The sequence below is a fragment of the Hevea brasiliensis genome, unplaced genomic scaffold (assembly GCF_030052815.1).
Source record: "Hevea brasiliensis isolate MT/VB/25A 57/8 unplaced genomic scaffold, ASM3005281v1 Scaf32, whole genome shotgun sequence".
In the NCBI taxonomy this organism is placed as follows: Eukaryota; Viridiplantae; Streptophyta; class Magnoliopsida; order Malpighiales; family Euphorbiaceae; genus Hevea; species Hevea brasiliensis.
Window position 1 is genome coordinate 224,288 of NW_026614829.1, and position 27,848 is coordinate 252,135.

The 27,848-nt window shown below is 32.8% G+C and overlaps 2 protein-coding genes across 2 annotated transcripts; both read left to right on the plus strand.

The window, feature by feature from the left end:
• Nucleotides 1-1,983: 1,983 nt before the first annotated feature.
• Nucleotides 1,984-10,211, plus strand: LOC110662913 (disease resistance protein RPV1). Its single transcript, XM_058142066.1, is given in 6 exon segments — nt 1,984-2,532; nt 3,627-4,269; nt 7,326-7,742; nt 8,019-8,339; nt 8,842-9,885; nt 9,975-10,211. Coding segments are annotated over 6 exon segments (3,027 nt in total). The 5' UTR covers nt 1,984-2,053; the 3' UTR covers nt 10,098-10,211.
• A 3,211-nt stretch (nt 10,212-13,422) lies between these two features.
• On the plus strand, nt 13,423-15,406 carry LOC131177077 (uncharacterized). The gene has a single exon (XM_058142073.1). It carries the CDS (start codon nt 14,693-14,695, stop codon nt 15,260-15,262), a length of 570 nt encoding a protein of 189 aa, XP_057998056.1. The 5' UTR covers nt 13,423-14,692; the 3' UTR covers nt 15,263-15,406.
• Nucleotides 15,407-27,848: the final 12,442 nt, after the last annotated feature.

The window sequence follows — 27,848 nt, forward strand, 5'->3', positions numbered from 1 at the left end:
ATGGATTTATTTACATTACTCATTGCTTAGTTTCTCTTTATTCATATTTAATTGCTGCATTTACTTTCTTTAATTTAGATAGACTTTATTGGTAGCCCAAATAATTATGACTATTATAGTTTAGTACTCAAACATCAAATTCCTATGAGACGATATCTTTTCTTTACTACTTGAATGATCTGTGTACTTGCAGAAAGTACACATCATTAAGGTTTTTATTAATTTTATTATAATAAATTAAATATTTTTTAATGCATTAGTAGAGTTAAGATTATAAAATTACTATATTAGAAATTATAATAGGATTTTTTTATAAGCAGAATTATTATTACAATAATATTAAAATAATAATTTATATTTGAAATTAAAAATATTTATAAATTTAGTGACGAATATGTCATTGCTAAAAATTATTAGCGAAAATTAATATGAATATTCTCTCATCATTAAAAGTTTAAGCAAAGAAAATTATGTCACTAAAAGTTATTAGCAGTGATGTAATATAAATTAGAGACAATTTGTAAGTGACAAATTTATATATCTGTCACTACAAATATATTTTTATTAGTATTTTTATAAATAATAAAGGAGTTTTGTCAAAACTAATGTTTTCCTTCTCACGTATACACTAGCTTGATGGAATTATCTAATTGACAAAAGATTGCAAAGCTGAAGTCAAGTGAATTTGAAGAAAAAAAATAAAGGCCCAACACAATACATGAATTCAATTACATGGATCACAATTCATGTTTATACATAAACACCTTAGGATCTTTACTATTTTTATTTCACTAATCACATGTTTATAATCATGAACTGCATTGAAAAACTACAATCTAAGTGTATCTTGAATTGCAAAAGAAATTTATACTCCACCAAATTGAAGAATGAATAAGAGAGTTTTTAACAAGTCAAGAACTAAGAGGTCAAAACACTTCCACTTTTTTCTCTTGTGGGCATTATTTTCCTCGGAAAAATGGTACGTATTCTATACATTTCTGTCTTGTAATTTTCTACAAAAAGTGTATTGAGGGAATAAGCCTTTTGACTTTATATGGTTTTGTATTATAACTCTTGGTTATATTACATGAAAGACAAAACCACCTTTGACAAATGATTATGTCTTTTAATACAATAATACAACTTTTAGATGAAGTGATGTATCCTTTGGCTTGATATAATTTTACTATATGATGTAATTATATACTATTAAGTTTTGATTTTTCTTTTTATTATTATAATAAATAATCACATAGATCTATATTGACCTATTATAAGTGATTATATATATATATATATATATATAGAAAACATCTCATAAAGATATATAATAATATTAAATTTATAAAATTAATATTTTATAATGGGTTGATTTGCTGGGTTCCTTGTATTTTCACTCATTGCCCGTTGAAACTTCGTCCAAACAAAATCTTGCAGGTGATTTGATTCTGAATTCTACCAAATTGATTGGTCGGACTGATTTATTTATTTTTTTTGAAAGAGACAAATTGTACCTGAAGCTCATCAACCCACCAGTCTTATCCAGTTAAAGTATTTCTATTTTTTAATTTAATTATTTGACAATAATTGTCCTCATGAGAGAAAACTCATGCATTTCTAATTATCTCTATTTATAGTCTTCATTGAAACTTTCAAGAAGTTACATATTAGATAAAAAAAAATTAATAAAATTATTTCAAGAAAACTTTTATAAAAAAATTATTAGTTTATTTCTTTTAAATAAATCGGTTAATATTTTATATAAAATTAATATCATTTAATAAATAGTATTTCATAATCGGTTTAAAGTACATTTCCGCATAAGGTCCAATTAAGTTGTAAAATGCTTTGATCCATCAGGTGAAAGAAAATGGTGGGTGCATTGTAATTTCCTCGAACATACGAAGTCTTGTAGGTGGTATGACTCTGATCAATATAAAGCCTTCACCTAGGTGAGGTACAATTAGCATTCTTTCATATCTTTCCTCTTTCTCGACAACTCCTCTATTTTCTTTTCTACCAAACAAAATAGAGCAACTACTTACTTTTCAAAATGACTTTCACTTCACCTTTAGCCTTCTCCTTTAAAACGACCTACGATGTTTTCCTTAGTTTTAGAGGACCTGAAACTCGTCCCAATTTTACTAGTCATCTTTATACTGCTCTGTGCCGAAAAAATATTACAACATTCATAGATGATGTTCTTGAGAGAGGAGAAGAGATCTCGCTAACGCTTATGAAAGCGATTGAAGAATCTAAGATTTCTATAGTAATTTTCTCAGAAAATTATGCGTCCTCCCGGTGGTGCCTAAATGAATTGGTGAAAATTATTGACTGCAAGAAAACAATGGGACGAAAGGTTTTACCCATTTTCTACCATGTAGATCCTTCTCATATTAGAAATCAAACTGGAAAATTTGGAGAAGCATTTGGGAAAGTTAAAGAAAAGCAGAGCTTAGACGTTGTGGAAGAGTGGAGCACTGCTTTGACGGAAGCAGCCAATCTATCTGGGTGGGATTCCAGCAACTACAGGTTATTGTTTGAAAATTGGACCAAACTGACTGGTTGGTCTGTTTAAATTGTGAACTAGATCAGGCAGCTGGTTTGGTCTAATTTAATTTATTTATTTTCAATTATTACTAGAAAAATAAAATTTTTCAAAATTAAATTATTTTTACTTAATCAAAATATCCTTCCATTTAGGCTCATTGATGCACTTATATTATATGGGATTTTGCACAACACGCATTAATTAATAATGCAAAATTGAAAACAAAAAAAAGGAAAGGATAATTTGGGAATTAAAAAAAAAAAAACTGAATCGCGAACATACTCCTAGTTAGGTCACGCACGGAAGGGTAGTTGATTTGACTGCCTTTATATTTTATGGTAACAAAGTGAGTGAACAAAGTGAGCAGCCAAACATGACACAACACGTTCACTCTAGTAATTTTTATATTTATTTTTAAGTATATAAAAATTATTAGAGTGAAATTGTTTTTAATTATAGATATATGTTTTTTTATTTGCTGATAGTAAAATAAATAAAAATTATACTCAAATAATAGTTTTATTTGTTATATTTTTTATCTACTATACTTAAAAAATAAATATAGAAAACAAAAAAGGATGGTTGAACCTTTCAAATCGGTGAAATAGCTTTATTATACAACTGATTTCAATTGAATTTCAAATTTTGAGAATTTATGATCTTGAAAATGACTTTAATATTATTAAGTTAAAATTTAATGCATGGTTTGATGAAATAATTAGTAATTAGATTCAATGATAAATATGATTTTAAAACCATTTCTACATGTATTTTCAAAAAAAAAAAAACCATTTCTACATGTAAATCCCCATAACAAGTGTGCCTTTTGGTTAATTCTTATATAAAAAGTGTACTTTAGATAGATATATTTGCTGAAAATAAGTATAAATCTATATTTATGTTGCAATTGATAATATATAAACTTTCTTTCTTCTTTTTTATTTATAATAGAAACTTATCCAATTAGTTTTCGAGCAATCAAATTAAGTCCAAATTCAAAATGCCTTTAAAATGATCAAGTTTCTTTTTATCTCCGACTCATTATTACTTTACTTTGTTTATCATGTTTTGCTAGGACTGAATCGAAATTAATTCATAAAGTTGTCAACCAAATCGAGAAGACACTGTATCCTGTCTCCTATAGCGCTTGTAATGATTTTGTTGGGATTGATGTTCATATCAACGAAATTCTATCATTACTATGTATTGAGATGGCAGATGTACGTTTTATTGGAATTTGGGGAATGGGCGGCATAGGAAAGACAACCATTGCTGAAGCTCTTTTTAGTTAAATTTCTAATCAATTTGATGCTTGCTACTTTCTAAGCAACGTTAGAGAAGATGCAGAAAAGCATACATTACTGCATTTACAAAAAACTCTTATTTCTCAACTTGTAGAGGATGAAGATTTGAGCATACAAATGCTTGATGTACTTCCCACTATCGCTCTGTGTAAACTTAGAAGAAAGAAGGTTTTCATTGTTCTCGATGATGTTAATGATTCAGAGCAATTAGAGGCTTCAGCCGGAGATCATGGTTGGTTTGGTTTAGGAAGTAGAGTCATAGTAACAAGCAGAGACAAAGAAGTACTTGTTGGAGTTGATCACATATATAAGGTTGAGGAATTAACATATCGTCATTCTCTTCAGTTATTGAGTGTGAAAGCCTTTAAACAAGAGCATCCTCCCGAGCGGTTTATGGAGTTGGCACAAAGGGTGGTAAACTGTCACGACCCAACCTATGGGCCGGACCGGCACTAGGACCTGGGCCAGCCTAAAGCCCCCGAGGCCCGTAGTAAGCCTTAACTATTCATTAACCCAACTCTAAGGCCCATTTGGGCCCAATATCAAGAAAACAAACGGACAGAGTCCGGCCATAAAATGGACTTTCCAACGGGGAGTTTTCGACTCACCCGACCTGTAAACATAATAAACAATCCATTGGGGAGCTCAGCTCACCCTCCACATACTCATCAACATAATAATAAATGGGAGCTCAGCTCCCTCATCCAATCCATCAAACAGACTTAAAATATTAAGTTTACAGGTCCAACATGAATATAATATTACAGACAAATTTCAAATAATTACTGCTAACACATGCGGAAATTCTAGGAGTAATTAAAATTACACAATATATGAAGCAGAAACTAGAAGCAAAGACGACAATGCAAGACGAATATGGACCATATTTTTCCGCATGTGACTCCTATTAGACTTTTCCCAACACTTTAGACAACTTTTCCCTAGGAATCTGGAGCCTAAGCTCTGATACCACATTTGTCACGACCCAACCTATGGGCCGGACCGGCACTAGGACCTGGGCCAGCCTAAAGCCCCCGAGGCCCGTAGTAAGCCTTAACTATTCATTAACCCAACTCTAAGGCCCATTTGGGCCCAATTTCAAGAAAACAAACGGACAGAGTCCGGCCATAAAATGGACTTCCCAACGGGGAGTTTTCGACTCACCCGACCTGTAAACATAATAAATACTCAATTGGGGAGCTCAGCTCACCCTCCACATACTCATCAACATAAAATAAATGGGAGCTCAGCTCCCTCATCCAATCCATCAATATGCATAACATATTTAAGTTTACAGGTCCAACATGATAAAAATATTACAGACCAAATTCAAATAAATACTGCTAACACATGCGGAAATTCTAGGAGTAAATAAAATTACACAAATATTGATAAACAACCTGCGAAGTAGAAAAGCAGGTTAACCCAGAATAAAATATCCTCCTGTGGCCTGTAAAAATTTTTGAACAGGAGTGAGCGTTCGACTCAGAGTAAAATATCAATCTTAACTATAATCTCTATAACTATCTCAAACTAATGCAACCTTTGTAGAGTGAAATGCAACATACACAACATTTTCACATCATAACATCAAAAGGTAATTTGGAGCACTCACACACCTGTAGTATCAATCATAACATATGGGAGTGATCCCTATCTGACTCTCTTAAATCCAACTGGTGCGGCCAATTACTCAAGCTCGGACTTCCACTTAATAACCAAATCGAGGGTCCCGAATTACTCAAGCCGTGACTACCCCTCGAAGGAATGGGTCCCAATTACTCAAGCCGTGACTACCCGTCCTATCCATAGTCCACACCACATCACACGCACGCCAACGCACGCATTGCTCCAAATTACCACAACAACATCCATGGTACATCACGATTATGAATGCAACATAAATCGTGCCTAGAGTTTAACTACATAAATATATGCATATAAGTGATGCATGGGCATCTTGAACATATAATAATATCGAAATTATAATTAAAATTAATATTTTACTCACGGACTTGACGACAAATTATCGTGGCGGTGGGCGGAGGAAGAAGGCTGTCAGCTCACGACAATCATATTACATTTATTTAATACAATCGACTCAATACAAATAAAGAAAAAGACCAATTACGTCCTAAGTCGTGCGAAAATCGGCGAGTCTCCTATACCTAGGACCTACCCAACCTGCAAAAGGGCTAAAAACGCACTTCTATATTCACAATCCATATATCCACAGTTCAATCATATCACACAGCCCCTCCTGGGCCCATCAAATCAATCATCCATCACAATACGCAAAATTTCAATTTAGTCCTTATTATTGATCATTTTTGCAAAAACTGCCCAAACAAGCTCTAAAAATTATAAAACTTTGCCCCGCGGTCCTTAGCAATATTACTAAGCTATTGCAAAAAGAATCATAATTTTCTAAGCTACCACGAATATTTTATGGATTTTTAATCCTATTTAAGCACTAGAAAATTACATAAAAACTAGGTTCGGGTTTACCTTTTCCGATTCCGACTTCGGGGTCGCGCTCTGGACGTCTGACAATGGGTGGAGATCCAAAACCTCGGCCTACTTCGGAGTCTTTTCCGGTCACGGGTCTGTGGCCGAAATTTGCAGACCCGGTCAATGTCGAATTTCCGCGAATCGAGGATACCTTCACGATGCCCATTACACGGGGGTTAGCAGATAATTTTTTCATTATTTTCTAAGCTCATTTAATGCTCGAAATTATCTTTGCGAAGTTCCGTGGGACCCACCAAAGCGGTGTCGGAAAAATTCGAAATTTATGTCGTTGCGAAGCTCTCGGCGAATGGAGCGTCTGGTGGCCTCGGTTTCCTCGTGGATTCACGGTTTTCGAGAAATCTAGCCCAAAAGTCAAAATGGGCTAAAATATTCCCGAGTAAAAATCAGACAAACCGCTCAATGGATTTCGGCGTTCTTGGTGTCTATGGAAAGCTCTCACCGAGTAGATGATTTTAGACACAAGACCCGGTCCAATTGGTGGCCGGATAGGCCGGATTTGGCCGGGAGAAATGGAGCGACGCGGCAGCGCGGGAGCAGAGAGAAAACAAAGTGAAAATAGAGGGACGACGCGCGCGGGAGAAGAAAAAGGAAAGGGAGCCGGTTCGATTCGACCGGTCCGATCCGGTCCGGTTCGATTCGGCCGGTTCGATTCGAAATACAAAATTTTGAATTTTTACTCTGCCTCGGGACCGAAAACGAGGTCCAAAAATTCCGAAAAAATTTCATAAAACTCAGAAAAATACGTAGACTCCAAATATATTTTTAGTTTTGCCACGTGGTCTTTAAATTAATTTTTAAAAATCATCAAAGTTTATATTTTCGGAAAATCGAACCCGATTTTTAAAATCCGAAAAATCTCAAAAAAATTCCTAAAATTTAAATAAAATTAAAATATCAAAATACTCATAATTAATAAAATTTTGGGGTGTTACATAAACTATGCTAAAGGTGTTCCATTAGCCCTTAAAGTTTTGGGTTCACATCTATGCAAAAGATCTCCCAAGCAATGGGACAGTGTATTGAAAAAGCTAAAAAAGAATCCACAATCCAGGATTCATAATATATTAAAAATAAGTTATGATTCGCTAGAACCAACAGAAAAGGCCATATTTCTTGATATTGCTTGCTTTTTCAAAGGCCATGACAAAGATTGTGTAGAAGAAATACTAGACGGATGTGATCTTGCTCCAAGTTTGGGAATAATTCGTTTAGTGGAAAAGTGCCTCGTAGTTTTTGTGGAAAATAAGTTAGAGATGCATGATTTAATACAAGAAATGGGTCAACACATTGCTCGGCATAAAGGTAGTAGATTGTGGAAATTTCCAGAATTTTGTGATATGGTGGCAACTAAGAAGGTAAGACATGAAAAATCTTCTTTTTTTTTTTCCATATTATAATTTATAAATAATATAAACAAGATGATAGTTTTTGTTTTTTTTTTTTTCTCTTTATAAAATCATTTTTTAAATATTACTACAACTTCGAGTGTACTTCTGATTTTGGAGATGAAGTAATTGAAGGCCAGCATGCATGTAAATGCGATGTGGTCTTATGGTATCATTTTTGATAGATTTAGATATATATTCTTCTGATCATATATATTCATCACAGTTTCTTATTCTTTGAGTTAGGTGAACAAAGCAGTGGAAGGCATATTCTTGGATACATCTAAAATTGGAAAGACACGGTTGAATCCTGAAACCTTCTCACGGATGCCTAACTTAAGATTACTCAAATTTTTTAGGGCTCAATATTGTTCAAATAAAAAAGACTCTGGCTTCATACTTGAATCTGCTAAAAGGAATTGTCTGCAGCATCTTCCCAACAAGTTGGGTTTACTACATTGGGAGGAATATCCTTACAGGTCTATGCCTTCATATTTTTTCATGGAGAATCTTGTTTTACTCAATTTGGAAGACAGCAAGGTTGAACGACTTTGGAATGGAGATAAGGTATGCTTTTGTTGTGCCAATTTGCATGTCAACTTTAAAATCTTATTTAATGGAAAATAATTTTTTTTATGCGTTTTCCCTTTTGTTTGCAGATTTATTTGGTTAAAGTTTTTTTCACTAAGTTCTATATAAACTTTATGTTTATTGAGCAAAAATCCAATTTGAAAATAGTGAAATTCTTATATAGATCCAGTCTACCATGAATCTAATATACAAGCATTACGTGATAATACTCATATATTTAATAGGTGCAAGAAAAATCCTTAAAAAGATTATATTTTGTGGTCTAAGGTGGAATGACTATTTTACATAATTATTTGAAATTAATTGTTGAAATTCTAATTAAAATTGTCAATATTTAGTCAATAAAATTATTGGAAATTGTTTGAGAATTAATGAAAAGTATTAGCAATTCTAACATAGTTATTATTGCTAAAATTATGTTTGAGGTTTTTCTTTTCGAAGTATGTATATATGTACTTCTCTATCTTCTCATGTGCAGTGTCCTCAAAAGTTAAAATATCTCTACCTTCGTGGATCCAAGAAACTAGCCAGACTCCCAAATCTCCGTTCGGCTGCAAACTTAGAGCAGATATGTCTTATGGGGTGTGAGAGATTGCGTGAGATTCCCTCTTCAATTCGCTTTCTCCACAAACTTGATTATCTTAACCTTTATGGGTGCAAAAAGCTAAGGAGTCTTCCAAGTCTCTTTCAGTTGAAAAATCTGCGGTATCTTTCTCTGTCCCTCTGCATAAATTTGAAGCAAATTTCAGAAATTCCGAGTGTTATTGAACAGTTAGATCTAATAGAATGTGGAATGGAAGAATGGTCCACAGATATTCAATCTCTAGACAATCTTGAATACCTTCCTATTTCGATGTGCAAAAACCTTAGAAGCCTTCCAAGCACTTTACATTTCAATTGGGTTGAGGAACTTGATCTCTCTGGATGCTCAAATCTAAACAAGCTCCCTAATGTTACTGGACATCTGAAAAAATTGGTGTTAGAAGAGACTCCAATTGAAGAATTACCCTCAACTATCGGGTGTCTCCCTTCACTTGTTGATTTGCAATTGGGGAAATGCTATAAGCTAGAGAGTCTCCCAGACAGCATTTGTGAGTTGAAATGCCTTGAAAGGCTTCTTCTATGGGGCTGCTCAAAACTTGACAGATTGCCTCCTTTATATGGTTTGTGCTCTTTAACAGATTTATATCTAGATGGCACTGCAGTTTCAGAAATCCCCAGTGACATTGTTTCTTTATCATCTCTAAGATTATTGAGTTTAAACAGCTGCAAAAGACTCCAAAATTTACCAGAGCTTCCAGAGCAAACAAGAGTGCTCCAAGCGTTTGGTTGTGCATCGCTACAAACTGCAAAATCACCTTTGTCCTTCGCACACGTACAAACTCCCAATGAATGGCGGTGGGGAAATAAATATCTATTCAATTATTGCAATTGCTTAAATTTGGACCATGAAACACTTGGCAGCATTATGGCAAATGCGCGACTGAGAATTGAAGAAATGGCCATTGCTAGTCATATGTCTGTAAGTATATTTCTTTCCCCTCTTTCTTATAAAACCCAAGTTTTCTCTTCTAAATAATTTCTTTTCTTTGTTATTCCCCCTTCACGCAGGTACTTCCAGAACTTAGTGATGGTTTTCTTGTTGGTTTTCCTCGAAGTGAAGTTCCAGAATGGTTCAGCTATGAAAACCTAGGATCTTCAATGGCTTTTGTGCTCCCTCCCTGCTGCATTTGATAGAAATAAAGCAAAGTATATGCAGTAAAGGAGATTAAGTTATTTTATTCAGTAGCAAATGACTTGCTTAAATAGCCAATTTACAACGGTAATAAACAAAGAAATAGGAACTAACTATAAGACTAAAAATCTGCTAAAAATCAGCAGCTATCCCAAAGACCAGAACAAACAATAGACATGGTCAAATAGGACGTGAATAACAAATTTATTTAACATTCCCTCTCTTAAACTGATATCAGTTTAACAAGATGCACCCTCTCTTAAACTGGACAAACTCCAAGTAACCTTCTGAACTTCTCAAACATGGGTAATTTGAGAGCTTTTGTGAAAATATCAGCTAACTGGTCTTCACTTCTGCAGTAGATGAGATCAATCACTTTTTCATTTGTGAGTTCACGCAGATAATGATATTTGACATCTATGTGTTTACTGCGACCGTGCAAAACTGGATTTTGAGAGAGTTTTATAGCAGAACTGTTATCACAGTAAATCTCAATTGCTTCTTCCTGTATGAATCGCAATTCGGTGAGAATTTTCTTCAGCCAAATAGATTGACATGCACAGGAGGTTGCTGGAACAAATTCCGCCTCTGTCGTCGATAAAGTAACAATTGGTTGCTTTTTTGATGACCAAGATACAGCTGCCGAACCCAACATAAATACATGACCAGAAGTACTCTTCCTATCATCTTGATCACCTGCAAAGTCGCTATCGGTGAAACCGATTAAATTAGACATGACACCCTTCTTATAAAACAACCCAAAATCTCTAGTTCCCTGCAAATAACGGAGGATCCGCTTGGCAGCTAATAAATGATTCTCTGTTGGATTCTCCATGTATCGACTAATTAGACTGACAGAGAACATAATATCAGGCCTTGTGGTAGTTAAATACATTAAGCTACCAACAATCTGCTTGTAGAGTGTACTGTTAACTTTCTTCCCTTCGTTATCCTTGCTTAACTTTACTCCAAATTCCGTTGGTGTAGTCACAGGATTGCATTCTTTCATTAAGAACCTGTCCAAAATTCCCAGCAGATACTTCTTTTGAGAAATTGAAATTCCAGCAGGAGATTGAACCACTTCAATGCCAAGGAAATAATGCATCATGCCTAAATCTGTCATCTCAAAATCTTCCATCATAGACTTCTTAAAATTTTTAAACATGAGAGCATCATTTCCAGTAAATATGAGGTCATCAACGTATAGACAAGCAATAGTAATCTTCTCTTTTTCAGTTTTCACAAACAGAGTATATTCATATGGGCATTTGTGAAAACCATCTCTCAAAAAATGTGCTTCAATTTTACTGTACCAAGCACGTGGGGCTTGTTTCAACCCATACAAAGCCTTTTTTAATTTATAAACTTTGTGCTCACTTCCTTTCTTAATATAACCAAGTGGTTGATGCTCCTTTAAATCACCATGTAAGAAAGCTGACTTTACATCCAGTTGAAAGATTGGCCATGATTTTTGGGCTGCAACTGCAATCAATAAACGAATTGTGTCATGGCGAGCTACTGGTGCAAACACTTCAGTGTAGTCGACCCCAAACTCCTGCTTGTAGCCTTTCGCTACTAAGCGTGCTTTAAACTTGTCTACTTCACCGTTCTCATTAAGTTTTGTTTTATACACCCACTTTACTCCAATTGTTTTAACACCATCGGGAAGCTCAGTTAGCTCCCAAGTTTGATTTCTTTCAATCGCAGCGATCTCGTCATCCATGGCTTGGCGCCATTTAGACTCCTTGACAGCATTTTCAAATGTAGTAGGATCACAATCTGACAAAAAAGCAAAGTGAGTGTCAGTTTGATCAATTCCAGTTACCTCATAGTCTGACATCCATGCTGGTCTGCGTCTAACACGATGAGAATGTGAACTTGCTGGTTCACTAGATTGTTCTTCAGATGCTGTCAATGGTGGTAAAATTTCAGGAGTTGCAGGAACTTCATGTTGAGCATCTTCAGAAGAGTTATTAGAAACAGTTTGCTGGGGAAGATTTTCAGTAATCTTTTCTTCAAAATCTAACATGGCAGAAACTTCATTTGTAGCAGCTTTTCCATTCCACTCCCAAAAAACTTCTTCATCAAAAACAACGTCACGGCTGCTTAGAATTTTCTTAGTGTTAGGATTATACAGCTTATAAGCTTTAGATTGTTCACTAACACCAAGAAAAATGGATTTTTCTCCCTTATCATCCAGCTTTTTCCTTTTCGCATCAGGAATATGGGCATAAGCAACACACCCAAATATCCTGAAATGATCTACACATGGTTTTCTTCCACTCCATGCTTCCTCTGGTGTCATATTTTGAACAGACAGAGTTGGACTTCTATTCAAAATATGTATGCTCCATGCAACCGCTTCAGGCCAAAAATTCTTTGGAACATTACTCCTTGTTAAAATGCTTCGCACCATGTTAAGAATTGTACGATTCTTCCGTTCGCTAACACCATTCTGTTGAGGCGTATAAGCTGCAGTTAATTGCCTCTGGATCCCATTTTCTTCACAAAAACTTGTGAACTCATGAGAAGTGTATTCTCCTCCACGGTCAGTACGAAGAGCAGTTAAGAAGTTACCGCTTTCTCTTTCAACAAGCACTTTAAAGCGTTTAAAAGCATCAAATGCTTCTGATTTTTCCTGCAAAAAATACACCCATATTCTTCTACTGAAGTCATCAATGAAGGTTATAAAGTATCGTTTACCACCATTGGAGTTTGGTTTTATTGGACCACAAAGATCTGAATGAACTAACTCCAGCACTTGTTCTGCTCTCCGTGAGTTTCCTGTTGGGAATGAACTGCGTGATTGTTTGCTAACAACACAGCTTTCACAAATTTCTGCAGGAGCTGCAATTTTAGGAAGCCCAGTCACCATGCTCTTTTGATACAAAGTTTTCAATCCATTAAAATTTAGATGACCATATCGAAAGTGCCACAACCATGCTTCATCTTTTAACTTTGCAGTAAAACATGTCTGCTCAGTTTTATAAAGATAGAGAGGAAACAACCTGTTTTTAGTCATCTTGACTTCAATAATCAAATGTTGTTTGTCATCAAAAATTTTGCAAACTCCGCCTTTGATGGAGATTTCATAATCCTCTTCTTGTAACTGACCAACACTAAGAAGATTAGTCTTTAACTCTGGAACAAAAAGAATATTAGCTAAAGTGGGAGTAAAATCTCCATTGATTTGAATTGAAATTTGTCCTTTCCCATGACCGCAACTCGAGTTATTTCCCAACTTCACAAGATCTCTAAAGGATTCACAAGAGTAGAGAAAACTGACTTATCTCCACTCATGTGATTGCTACACCCGGTGTCAAGAAACCACAGATTTTTATTAGTTTCTTCTTTTGTTTGACAAACCATAAGCAAAGTGATTTCTTCTTCTTCTTCTTCTTGTTCAATAAAGTTTGATTCCTCTCCTTGTCTTTTTGACAAATCAGTTTGACATTCATATGCAAAATGACCAAACTTGTGGCATCGATAACATTCAATTTTGGATTTGTCAAAGGACCTCGAGTCATAGCTACTTGTTCCTGCTCCATGGCCGTTGTTGCCTCGGCCTCTGCCTCTACCACGACCCCTGTTACTGCCTCTACCTCTTCCTCGACCAGCTACATGAAAATCAGTTGAGACTTTCAAAGCTACTTCTTCTTTATCCTGCTGGGTAATTTTCAGTTCATGAATCAATAAAGAGCTTTGTAATTCGTCAATTGAAAGCTCATCAACGTCATGAGATTCTTCAATAGAACAAACTACAAAGTTAAACTTTGCCGTCAATGTACGAAGAATTTTTTCAACAATAGTAACCTCCGCTATCTTATCACCATGGATTTTCATCTTATTGATGATTGCCATCACCCGAGAGAAATAATCTGCGACTGTCTCTCCAGATTTCATTCGGAGTGTTTCAAACTCGGAACGAAGTATTTGAAGCTGCTGCCTCTTTGCCCTTGTTGTTCCTTGATATTTCTTTTTCATGGAATCCCATATTTGCTTAGAAGTATCCTTAGACAGAATTGTTTCTAAGATTGAACGATCAATTGCTTGAAAAAGATAATTCTTTGCCTTGAGATCCTTCAGTTTCGCTACATCTATCTCTGTTTTCTGTGCTTCAGACACTGCTGTGCCTGGGGCTAGTTCTGAAATGCCTTCAGAAACCACTTGCCAATACTCTTTTGATCTTAGGAAATTTTCCATCAACATGCTCCAATGATCATAATGACCATCAAAGCGAGGAATTGCAGGTTGCACAAAATTTTCCGCAGCCATTTTTGCTACAGCAAACACTCAAACTCTCTCCCTTACGTGTTTCGCTCAAACCTCTCGTGTTGAACTCTCCTAACCCTGCTCTGATACCACTGATAGAAATAAAGCAAAGTATATGCAGTAAAGGAGATTAAGTTATTTTATTCAGTAGCAAATGACTTGCTTAAATAGCCAATTTACAACGGTAATAAACAAAGAAATAGGAACTAACTATAAGACTAAAAATCTGCTAAAAATCAGCAGCTATCCCAAAGACCAGAACAAACAATAGACATGGTCAAATAGGACGTGAATAACAAATTTATTTAACAGCATTAATGCTATGTATCTAGGTTTTGCTTTTTGTGTCGTTCTAGAATTTGAGGTTCCTCTTGCCATGAACAAGGACGATAAGTTGTTGCTTACATGTGGATGCCGTCTGAAAAATGCTGATGGTAATGAAATGCTCTTACCGTTTGTTGCTCCTGAGAGTAGGCATGATAGTTTGCATTTAGATACTGTCATTCAATCAGACCATGTGTTCCTTTGGTACAATCATTACTACATTGAAAGTTGTCTCATACAAAATTATTCTGACGTCAACGAGCTTTCGATTGAGTTTGAGTTCAAAGCAGAACACTATGGGTATACTGTTGGTGATGCAATGCAATTTAAAGTAGTAAAGTTAAAGGTGAAAAGATGTGGAGTCCACTTGATGTATACTTCCAAAGATGAGGAGTACCAATGCAGCCCCAGCATAATCCAAACCAAGCACTCTTTGCACTATGCAGCAACTGATTCTGATTTTATGCAAGAAGTGATAGGAACCGCCGATACCAGCAAGAAAAGAAGCTCCAATCAAGCCAATATCATTGCAGATGGCAGATCTGATAAAAGAATGAAAGAATTTTGACTAGGTTACTCTTTAAATGCTCATGATGAGACTGATCAGTAGTCGCTACAATGGTTTTCTCTTTAATGATAATCCATATTTTATAGATCTACTATTGTACTTTTAATTACCAACATTTTTTTTGTTGAAATCAAATTCAATTATGATTGTGATTACTTAAGGTATTACTCAAAATTAAAATTTAGCTATTCAATTTATAATAATAATAATAATAATAATAATAATGGTAATATTTTAATTTTTAGTTAATATGGGGTAGAAATTAGAAAGGGAATGATCGTCGGTATTAAATAATAAAAGGTCATCTTATGAACTCACACAGATTTTGATATTAAGGAACAGTTCCAACTGCCTAATCTGCATTAATATTTCTCAAGTCTTATGCACTGATCATCCCTCTTTCTCCATTAGTTTGTTTTGAGAAAATTTTTGGTCAAATGCAGCTCATCATAGTCCAAGAAATAAATATGTGGAATCTATATATTTAGTTTATAAATCTCATTATATATCTTATATTTTAAATCCAAGATAAATCAAATTTAGAAAAAAAAAAAAACATTTTTCGTACTTATCAGAATCACTTCTACTTATCTTCCATAATCCCCTCTAAAATCACCTATCCTGCTTTTCTTAGTCATATTTATGTTGTATTGCGTCGTAAACATTGATAACAATGGAGATGCCTCGTTTGCTGTAGATAAAAAATTGAAAGAAAATAAAGATTATTTTCAATAAAATTGAAAAGATTTTGCGAACAATTTTTATCATGTTTTTAAAATTTTTTGTTATATTTCTTGAATTTTTAAATTTATAATTTTTAATAAAGCGCAAGTATGGATGAAGAGGTCTTCCCCTTCTAAGCCAAAGCTCAAAAGGAAGAGGGCTCTTATCCCACATAGCCCGAACCTTCTCATTGTGAAGAGAACGGGTGTGATTGAGTCTACTAAGAGTACGAAATCTGGCCCGGCATCCCCTATCCGGTGAAAACCTAATGACAGGATATGTCATGTTGACTGCAAACAGACCACAAGGGGGATTTTAATTCAAAAGATTCTTGAAAGGGAAGGAAAGAAATACTTACGCTATGCGTGGTCGTGGTCAGAGGGCTATTCTTCTATTGTATTGATTCAGCGGGTGATTTGGCGAATGAAAGAGCTAGTTCTGCAGCTAAGTCCACTCGGCTTATCACCTGTTTGCTTTTTCCTTTTTATCCCCTGCCAGGCAACTTCCCAGCGGGTCAAGGTGCTCCAATCCAAGGCTTCATGTACAGGGGGGGGATTATATAAATGCAAAACTATTCAACAAAGGTGCAGATTATTCAATCATATGCTTTTATATCCTTCCTTCAAAAAATCTAACAGGTGATAATAGTGTTGATGGAGAAGAAATCAAAGAAACACTTTTCAAAGCTATTGAAGAATCGAAGATTTCAGTAATAATTTTCTCTGAAATTGATGGAAACATCATTACAATAGAAAGCAAGTTCTCATTAATTTGCATATCATATCTACTATTGTAATTATAGAAATCCTCATTAAGAGATTGAATGGTAGAAGACCTAATATTGTAATGTATCACAAGAGACTCCATGCTTTGCCGTTAAATTGTACGCTAATGGACACTGCATGATCATACATTGTCCCCATTGCAGAATGTGAAGAACTCAGCGGGTCATATAATGTGTACAACTAGTGTAATAGCGTAAATTGTGATCAGAATGCGCGTGGTGACATTATCGTAGATGCACTACTGAGAATGAAAGAAATAAGCATTACTTGCAGTGTAAGCCTCTCCTTTCCTCTCCTTTTCCTCTTTCTAATTTTACTTTTGCACCAAATATTTCTTTTAATTTCTTTTTTTTATCCCTCTTTAACACGTAGACAGACAGATGCTCATGTAATTGTTGGTCTACCCAGAAGTGAAATTCCAGAGTGCTTCAGCTATCGAAGCCCAGGATCTTTCATTGGATGTTCTGTTCCCTCAATGTTGCTTTAATTCTTTGTTCTTGGGTTTTGCTTTTTGTGTTGTTCTAGATTTTGAGGTTCCTGTTGTTCCCAAGGATGGTGATTGTTTCTACTTTACATGTGAATGCCATTTCAAAATTCCTACGAGAGAAACATATGCTGATGAAAGGTCTGGCAGGTTTTTGTCTTCCCTCAACCTTTTTGAGGTGGCCTTTGAATCAGACCACCTGTTTCTTTTTTACTACAAGCCACATTATTTTTGTAATCTAAATCAGTGGCTCATAGGAAGTTGTTGCAATGTCATGGAAACCTCATTTGTGTTCAAATCAGAATTCAAATATTCTCAGTTAAAGGTGAAAATGTGTGGGATCCAACTATTGTATTCCAAATATGAGCTGCACAAATGCAACATAAAACAAAGAAAGTTCTCATTATAATATGGAGCAACCAAGCCAGAGTTCCTGCAAGTGATGGAAAGCGACACCAACAAGAAGAGAAGCAGGGAAAACTCCTTCCCCTTGGAATGCATTACTATCATCGCAGATGGCAAATCTGATTATGAGGAAGAAGAACAACCACAACCTAAAAGAGTAAAGTGAGCACTTGCACCAAAGTGATTGTATGTCAACCCCCAAATTCCCCTTGTTTTTGTCACTAATAAATATTACAATCATTGAATTCTTACCATGTCTTCTGTTATTTGTTCTTGGGTGGTGCTTTCATAGCATTAGCCACACGTTGCCTCGAGTATAGATAAGATATGAAATTAGCTTTATAAATTGTAAGGCTATGTTTGAACGTGAGACATGTTGACATATTTTTCTGAAGTACATAATTCAACATTTTGTGATTTGAACACATGATTTTAGATTGAAAAGTATTCAATTTGCATATTCATTACATATATTCAAGTGAACGAGCTGCCCATTGAATATCAAACCACAGAAAATTTTGGCATTATATATACACGTAGTGAAATTTTCATGTCAAATGTGATTTGCTTTCTTGGTGGGTATATTAAAAACTTCTGCAATACCTTGAAATTTTGGCAGCATTCTATCTTTGATGATTCAATGATTTGTGCATGGATACAATAGTTTGAATGAATTTTGAACAAAAATTGTTATGAAATTTTAATTTGTATATTCATATCCAGGGATGTGTGTGTATAAGAGCTCTGCTTTCCAGTGTATCCGACACCTGTTACAAAATTAGTATCTTCACATCATAGCAAAGTGATAAAAAAAAACAACTTTAATATACCTCTTATCTTCTAATTTATTGACGTTATTCACATAGAAAAAGCTTTTCAATACTCTCTAGGTCCTCTAGCTTTGATAAACCCTGTAATTTATACGAATGCTCTGCATGATATAGTATTACCATTAGCCATGTTGTTATATTTATTAATATAATATTCACATTCATATTCAATTTCTTGCATGGATCATGAAATATAGGTATGTATATTTTCTATGAATTATTATTATTATTATTATTATTATTATCCTGACTGCAACTCACTTTAGACAATTACTGCATGTGAGATGGTTTCAATGAATTTGTATGAAAATTAATAACAAAGAGCAATAGTAGTTAAAAGTGTTTGTGCGTACGCTGATGTTGAAAGTTGAAAACGAAAATTGATTCTTGCATTAACATCACTTCTCCTTACAATTCATTAGTCAATTAGTGTTAGCCTGTTAAGATTGGTTAATCTTCTAATTGAAGAGCTCTGAATAACAAAGTTCTCTTGTAACTGAAAAGTGAAACAGAGCATTACTGTGATTTTATCAATAATTTCTCAAATAGAGCACCGTAGTAATACATTGTCAATTAAAAGAATTGAGCCTGCAATTTTTTGCAACAAGAGAGTCTAAATTTTAGCTGACTTTAATTACTAATAATTAGGATTCTTTTTCGTGGAAAAGACTAATTGACAAAAGACCTGCAGAGCTGAAGTTAAGTCAATAAAAGAAGCAGACTTGCTTTAGAAGAAGCATATAACAGAACAGACCCAAACAATGAGCCCATACAAGCACAAGTTGAACCAAGGCATCCTGCACTTGGTACCAAAGAAGAAATACTATCAGTGTTAAAATTAATAATTAGCATTAACAGAAGCATGTATTCACCTGCATGGTAAGGAAAATTCACATAGATTTAATGTTCCTTTTCCACCGAACAAAACATATTAACATACTTATCAAATGGCTTTAACTTAATCTTCTACCATCCCCTCTAAAACAACACATGATGTTTTCCTTAGCTTGCTGATACTAGTGAAAATTTTACCAGCCACGCTTTGTGTAAAAAATTGTTTGTGCCATTGAAAGCTTAAATGATACCATGATGTTAATTTTTGGTGTTTAAATTAATTTATTTAGACTAAGGGTTTATTTAATTAGTTTTTTGGATAATATCTATTTTAATTAATTAAATTAGGAGAACTAAAAGATAATCTTAGAGATACGGGAGTCCAAAGTACTTGGGATAATGGTACTTATGAAAAAACACACTAATGGATTTGACTCTACATCCAACCCAAAATCTTAAAGTAATGGGTTATTCCCACTTATATGTCTCTCACTTATCTCATTTTTTTTTTCTGACGTGAGAATTTCACATTTATATATTTTCAGTAATCTTTCCCTCAAGTGTGAATTTCTTTTACAGTAGGCTTACATAGCATGCTCCTCCTCAAATGAAAATTATTATTATCATTTGGTACAGTGATAGTGCACTACACCTGAGTTTGACCTAATTGTTCACTAGGCTATGGTTATTTTTTGGTATGCTTCCTAAACGAAAAATGGTCCATTATGTGTCTAGTTTCATTCTCAATTGGCATCACACCAATTGGGTTGGTAAATTTTCAGTTTTGGTCCCTGAAAAGGACCTAGGTCAAGCTGCCAGAATCTGATCACTAACCAATCCGAATTGTAACTTGGTTCTAGCAATTCACACACACCACAAATGGTCTCAATTGACCATTTCTCAACTCAAATAAGGTCAATTACATCAAGTGACATATTCCACAATTTTTTCCTAATTTTCCAAGATGCCAAGAACCCTAATTACATAAATTTAATATCTATTGAAATCCAAGTGCACATTTAATATCTACATACTTCATTCAACCATTACAACCAATCAATTGCATCAAAATTATTTATTTCAAATCCTAACATAAGCTGGCTGAAATTCCCTTTGGTCCTCCAACAATTGTTTTCTTTTGATTTTAAGTTAATTTCTAAGTTACTTACACCAAGAACACAAGTAATAAACTAAAATTTTTCAATTCAAACTACTAACCTTTCTTTAATGTTCAATTCTTCACTTTCTTCCTTTTCTTCTTTTCTTTCCTTCTTCTAATGCCTCCTCAAGTGAAGATAACAAGATTTTGTGGTTTAAATTTGGAGAATTTTAGGGTTTAGTTGGGTGAACTCAAGCATTGTCAAGCTTTAATGGTGGTTTTATCAATGGAAGAGAGAGAGAGAGGGTGAGGCTGCCGAAACTTGTGGGAGAGAAGAGTGAATTTTTTTTCTTTTAATTTTATTTATTTTAGGTGTATTTTTACTTAATTGACTTGGTCAAAATTGTTGGGAAATAAGAAAATCCATTTATGATGTCATATTTGTGAGATAAGCATGATGTAAATAAAGTTTTCTTTTCTTTTTCTTTTTCAATTATTTTTCCTTATTTTTTTAATTTAATTCCCGATTCCGAAATTTTATTTTCTCAGATTTTATTAGACAATTAGGTCAGGAGTCAGCTCTAGGGGTGAATTAACCAAATCGCCCCTCGCCGGTTTAATCCGGTTTGCACAACATTCGATATTTCTTCTGGATCCCTGACCTAATTATTTGACCTGCTTAATAGTTCTTTTCTGTGATTTTCTCTTTTCCACTGTGTTCGCAATACTCCTAAGGACCGCGACATCATATTTTTCAGTTTGAAATTTGAGTTAAGACTGACATCGCAGTAACTTCCCGGGAAGGTCACCTATCGCTATGACTCCCAACTTATTTAACTTTTTATGTTATGTTTTTCTTACTTATAGTTAATTATCTGGCAATTATTAATTATTTGCATTCAGGGTTTATCTAAGTGTCTTAGATGTGGTTCTAATCCCCCTTAATTGTCCAGACCGACACCGGTCACCGGAACAGTAAAATGTATCAGGCTATGCAAATAGGGGTGTTACATGATGCGTTCGGATTGGGTTTGAATTTTTCATTTTAAATATCTATTACTCGAATTCGTTTATATAAATACTTATTTAAATATAAAATATATTTAAATTTGTAACAAAGTTATAAATTTGTAACAAATAAAATAGTTTTTAATGAATAGGATTATAATTTCATATCTATTTATATAAATGTAAATTTTTTTATTTAATTAAATAGTTAATCTTGAATAATAATTTTATAATTATGTTAATTAAACAGTTAATTTATACTAGTAATTTTATAATTATGTTAAGATTTTTTTGTTTATCCTATTATTCTTCCCTCCTTCCTGCACATATATAATTAAAATAATTTTTTTTATATTATAAGTTTGTAAATATTTAGAACAATTAATAAAATAAATTAGTAAAAGTTATATTTAGTGTTTAAGGTTTTTATTAATTTTATTATAATAAATTAAATAATTTTTTAATGAATTAATAGGGTTAAGATTATAGAATTCCTATGTTAGAAATTATAATAAGATTTTTTTTTTGTATAAGTAGAATTATTATTACATTAATATTAAAATTTTAATTTATATTTGAAATTAAAATTATTTATAAATTTAACAATGAATATATTTTACTAAAAATTATTAGTAACAAATTAATAAGATATTGTCATTACTAAATTATAAGCAAAGTAAATTATATTACTAAAAATTATTAACCACAATATAATATGAATTAATAATATATATATATATATATAGATAAATATTTTTACAAATAATAAAAAGGGTTTTTTTTTTCAAACCTAATATTCCCCTTCACATACACACGCCAACTTAATGGAATTGACTAATTGACAAAAGACTACAAAGCTAAAGTTGAGTCAATAAATTAATGAAGAGTTGCTTTAGAAATGTAGAGCATCCCAGTTTCCTTTCACTTTTCTCTTGATCCTATCTGCATTAAAAGAAGCGATAACTCTCATATATACTTTAGAAAAATAGTGTCTCCCAGTTTCTTCTCACTTTCCTCTTGATCCCATCTACATTAAAAGAAGCAATAACTCTCTTATATACTTTAGAAAAGTAATGCCTTCTGGTTTTCTCTCACTTTCCTCTTGATCTCATTTGCATTAAAAGAAGCAATAACTCTCTTATATACTTTAGAAAAGTAATACCTCCTAGTTTCCTCTCACTTTCCTCCTGAGCCTGTCTGCATTAAAAGAAGTAATAACTCTTTTATATACTTTAGAAAAGTAGTATCTTCCAGTATTCTCTCACTTTCCTCTTAATAAAGTCTGCATTAAAAGAAGCAATAACTCTCTTATATGCTTTAGAAAAGTCGTGCCTCCTAGTTTCCTCTCACTTTCCTCTTGATCCCATTTGCATTAAAAGAAGCAATAGCTCTCTTATATACTTTAGAAAAGTAGTGCCTCCCAGTTTCCTCTCACTTTCCTCTTGATCCCATTTTCATTAAAAGAAGCAATAACTCTCTTATATACTTTAGAAAAGTAGTACCTCCGAGTTTCCTCTCACTTTAACTCTCTTATATACTTTAGAAAAGTAGTGCCTCCCACTTTCCTCTCACTTTCCTCTTGATGTCGTCTGCATTAAAAGAAGTAATAACTCTCTTGTATACTTTAGAAAAATAGTACCTCCTAGTTTCTTTTCAGTTTCCTCTTGATTCCGTCTGCATTAAAAGAAGCAATAACTCTTTTACATACTTTAGAAAAGCAGTGCCTCTCAGTTTTCTCTCATTTTCTTTTTGATCCCGTCTACATTAAAAGAAGTAATAACTCTTTTATATACTTTAGAAAAGTAGTGCCTCCCACTTTCCTCTCACTTTCCTCTTGATCCCATTTGCATTAAAAGAAGCAATAACTCTCTTATATTCTTTAGAAAAGTAGTACCTCCCAATTTCCTCTCACCTTCCTCTTATCACCGTCTAAATTAAAAGAAGCAATAACACTCTTTTATACTTTAGAAAAGTAGTACCTCCTAATTTCCTCTCACTTTCCATTTGATCCCATTTGCATTAATATAATATATATATATATATATATATATATATATATATAATGGTGGGTCCATTGTAGTTTCTTTAACTATAAAATATATTTAAAAAATATTAAAAATTATATAAATAAATTCTTTAGTTCAATTTTACTTTTATTTTTGATAAAGAATTAAAATCAAACTAAAATAATAAATACAATAATACAAGTTCATTTTGATATAATTTGCTTTTTATGGTAATGAACTTTTTTGTTTTAAGTTTCGATGTAATTTCTCATTTGATTCGAAACTTTAGGAATCGTGCCAAGTCCTATCAGTTAAAGTATTTTTATTTTTTATTTTTATTTTTTTTAATTTGATTCTTCTACAAGAGTTGTCCTTGTGAGGGAAACTTTGACAAATTCTAATTCTTTGTTTGTGTCAGTATTCTGCATTTATATATATCATTCTCATTGAAACTTCATGTAAGTTATAGTCAATAATTATAACTTAAAAAGTCTTTAAGCCTCTCTTATATTTACCTTTTTTTTGTTCGTATTTAAAAGAAGGTAGAAAAAAATATCTTAAGAATATATGCAGATAATTCAGGGATGGCAATTTGTCAAATTTTTGTGGATATTTCTTGTGAACAAAGTCTAATAGAATAAATTTAATAATATATAATTGAATTTGAAATAAATTTAGATTTGAGAATTAATACATGTAACGTATTTAGGTTGGATTAAAATTTTATATATTAGGTATCTATTACTTGAATTTATTTATATAAATACTTATTTAAATATAAAATATATATTTTTATAATAATATTTATAAATTTTTATATATTTTATTTTAAATAAAATAGAATTTAAATATTTTATTAAATTATTATTTTTTTTAAAATATAAATTATTAATAAAAAATAATTTTTATATAACGTTTGGATATTTTTCAAGTAATAAACAAGTTTATGACATATTCAGATAGTTGAGAATAAATTTTAATTGCGTTTGTGATAAGTTAGAATTTTAAGAATGTTAATCGGGTTCAAATGATTTTTGTGAGCAACCTAATTTACCATCCTTAGGAGAAAGTCTCATTTCTTAATTTTTTTTTCAATAAATTATCATTTTTTTAATTTTTATATACAACTAACAAATTACAATTCCAAGCTCCCTCAAATACATAAAATATTGTTAAATTTAATTATTAATTTTTTTTATTTTCATTCAAATTTAAATTAAAGAACTTATAATATTAAAATAATAATTTTAATACCATTGATTACATTTTAAAAATTTTAATTGCATTGATAATGCAATCTTATGTAAAGATTCATCGGCTATTTGCATTCATTTTACATTCCTACTCTAAGAGTCTAACAAGAAACCAATAAATTAGAGTATAAGTTGTTTGGTAAGACTTAACAAGGAATTAAGAAATTAGAGAATGAGTGTAGATTTTTTTAAGCTTCCAAGAACGAACTAAAAAATTAGAAGGGATTGTATGTTCTTTTGTAAGAAACCAAGAAAGAATCAAGAAATTAGAGAGGAATATAGGTCCTTTTGTAAGACTCTACAAAGGAAACAAAAAATTAGAGTAGAAATGTAAGTCTTTTTGTAAGACTAGAATATAGGTTCTTTTATAAAACTTTAAGAAGAAATAAAAAAATCATATTTACTTTCATGTAAAATATATTATTTATTTATAATCTATTTTTTATGATTTATTTTTTAAAAAATATATATATATTTTTTTTTTAATTTTCACTTTATTTGCATGAATACATGTAAATATATTATCCTGATGTGCCATATTGCCATTTGTTCCCCTTTCTTTTCACGTTTATGTGTACTAAATTTTTTTTTAAAGCTTCTATTTGAATAAATAATTTACAAAAAAAATTCAATTAAAATATCCATCTTATTAGTACAAAATGTAACGCCCTCACCGTAGGTAGTCTATACATTTTACTGTTCCGACGACTAATGTTTGTTCGAACGGTCAAAATGTCTGGAACTACACCTAGACTATAGTGAGGAGGCATAAATTGAAGAAATAAATATTAAGAAAATATAGGAAAAATGTAGAGAAAAAAAATAAATTAAAGTTTAGAGAATTTATAAATTGGTACAAAAATAATAAAAATAACCCAATATGCACTACTAAGGGCATTTTGGTCATTTCACCCCCAAAGGTGAATTTTAACCTAAATGTCAAAATAAAAAAAAATAGAGAATAAAATAATTAACATTAATTAAAATTTATGAAATAGATTAGGAAAATGAGAAGAGAAAAGAAAAGAAAAGAAAAGAAAGGAAAAGAAAAGAAACGAAAAGAAAAGAAAAAGGCTTAGGAAAATTCAAAAAAAAAATGTATATAAATAGGCATTAGAGGACAAACTCCCACCCACTTCCATCTTCTTCCTCCAATTCTTCTCTCTCTCTTTCCCTCATTTCCTCCATTGTTGTCAAGCTTCCAAGCTTGATTTTCCAAGCTTCTACCCATCAAAACCTTTAGCACCCTTCACAAAAAATACTCCCCACTCCATAAGGAAGCCATAGATACCCATATGAAGCAAAAAAAGTTGAGGTTTGGGAAGCTCAAGTAAGGTTAGTGCACTAATCCCTCTTCTTCTCTTTATTAAACATGAAAAGCATGTTTAGCTAAGCATAAATACCATTAAAATAAAAAGAAAATCTAGAGGAAAGAACCCTTGACTTTTTGGCAGCTATGGAACTTGAAGTTTGTTGCTTTTAAGTGATGAAAAATGATTCCATGAGAATGTGTAATTAGTTGAAATGTTTGGGTATTTGATTGTGTAGTGTTTATATAAATTTGAAACTTTGAAAACTAAGGTTTGTGTAAATGTTGAGGACTTTGTGTAAAATGTTGAAATTGACCTATTGGGATGAGATTGTTGCTTATAGAAGTGTATTGCATGCAAATTGAAGTAAGGAAGTTGGAGGAGATTGAGTTTTGGAAGTGTTAATTTTCTGCAGGTTGTGTTTGTTGAGAGCAGTGTGCATTTTAGGCCATAAATAAAATTGTGTGACCCTAATTGATATGAGGCTAATTAGAGGTGAAACTAGACCCAAAATAGCCCATTTTCCATGAAGAAACCATGCCCAAATTCCGTCCAAAACTTGAGCTAAATACTGCCCAAATTCGGATTTCCCTGCACCCAACTCAGAAAATGACCAAATGAACAGTACGTGTTCATTTGGTCATAACTCTCTCTATACTGGTCCAAATGACCTAAAATTTTACCCATGGAAATTTTAGACATAGGGATACACTTTTCATGAAGACCACTTAACCCAGTTTTGCCTTTAACAAATTCAAATTGTTAGCATAATTTGGGTCACTGAAACTGCCAACCCAGAAAATGACCAAATGAACAGTACGTGTTCATTTGGTCATAACTCTCTATATACTGGTCCAAATAACCTAAAATTTTACCCATGGAAAGTTTAGACATAGGGCTACACTTTTCATGAAGACCACTTAACCCAGTTTTGCCTTTAACAAATTCAAATTGTTAGCACAAATTGGGTCACTGAAACTGCCAACCCAGAAAATGACCAAATGAACAGTACGTGTTCATTGGTCATAACTCTCTCTATACTGGTCCAAATGACCTAAAATTTTACCCATGGAAAGTTTAGACATAGGGCTACACTTTTCATGAAGACCACTTAACCCAGTTTTGCCTTTAACAAATTCAAATTGTTAGCACAAATTGGGTCACTGAAACTGCCAACCCAGAAAATGACCAAATGAACAGTACGTGTTCATTGGTCATAACTCTCTCTATACTGGTCCAAATGACCTAAAATTTTACCCATGGAAAGTTTAGACATAGGGCTACACTTTTCATGAAGACCACTTAACCCAGTTTTGCCTTCAACCAATTCAAATTGTTAGCACAAGTTGGGTCACTAAAACTGCCAACCCAGAAAATGTCTCAAATACTATTCCTTTGGTATTTTGACCATAACTTGAGTTCTATAACCCCAAACTCAGTGATTCAAAAACTGAAATTCAAGTTTAAACATAGAGGAGCAATTGTTATGAAGGAATTGTGACTAAATAGATATCTCAACCTAGTCAAATTCCTAGATAAAGATAACACATCAACATGAACCTAAAGAAAGGTTCATGGGAAAAATGCTATATATGATAATTAAAATACTCATAAGGAGAATTAAATATTAAAAATGATATGAATATGTAAATTAGGACTAATGTCCTATTAATATGAAATTAATGGTACCAATGAACAATACTAGAAAATAGTAATAGTGAACAGTGCTAAATTAATTAAAAATATTTAATTGCCCACAGTATACCTAGACTTATTTATTTAGTTTGGATAAATTGGTATACCAATTAGGGACTACAGATAGTAGTACTGCCTACCGAGAAAATCATGA

Excerpts from the sequence above, each read along its gene's own strand:
- LOC131177077 (XM_058142073.1), top strand. The coding sequence starts at position 14,693 with ATGTATCTAGGTTTTGCTTTTTGTGTCGTTCTAGAATTTGAGGTTCCT.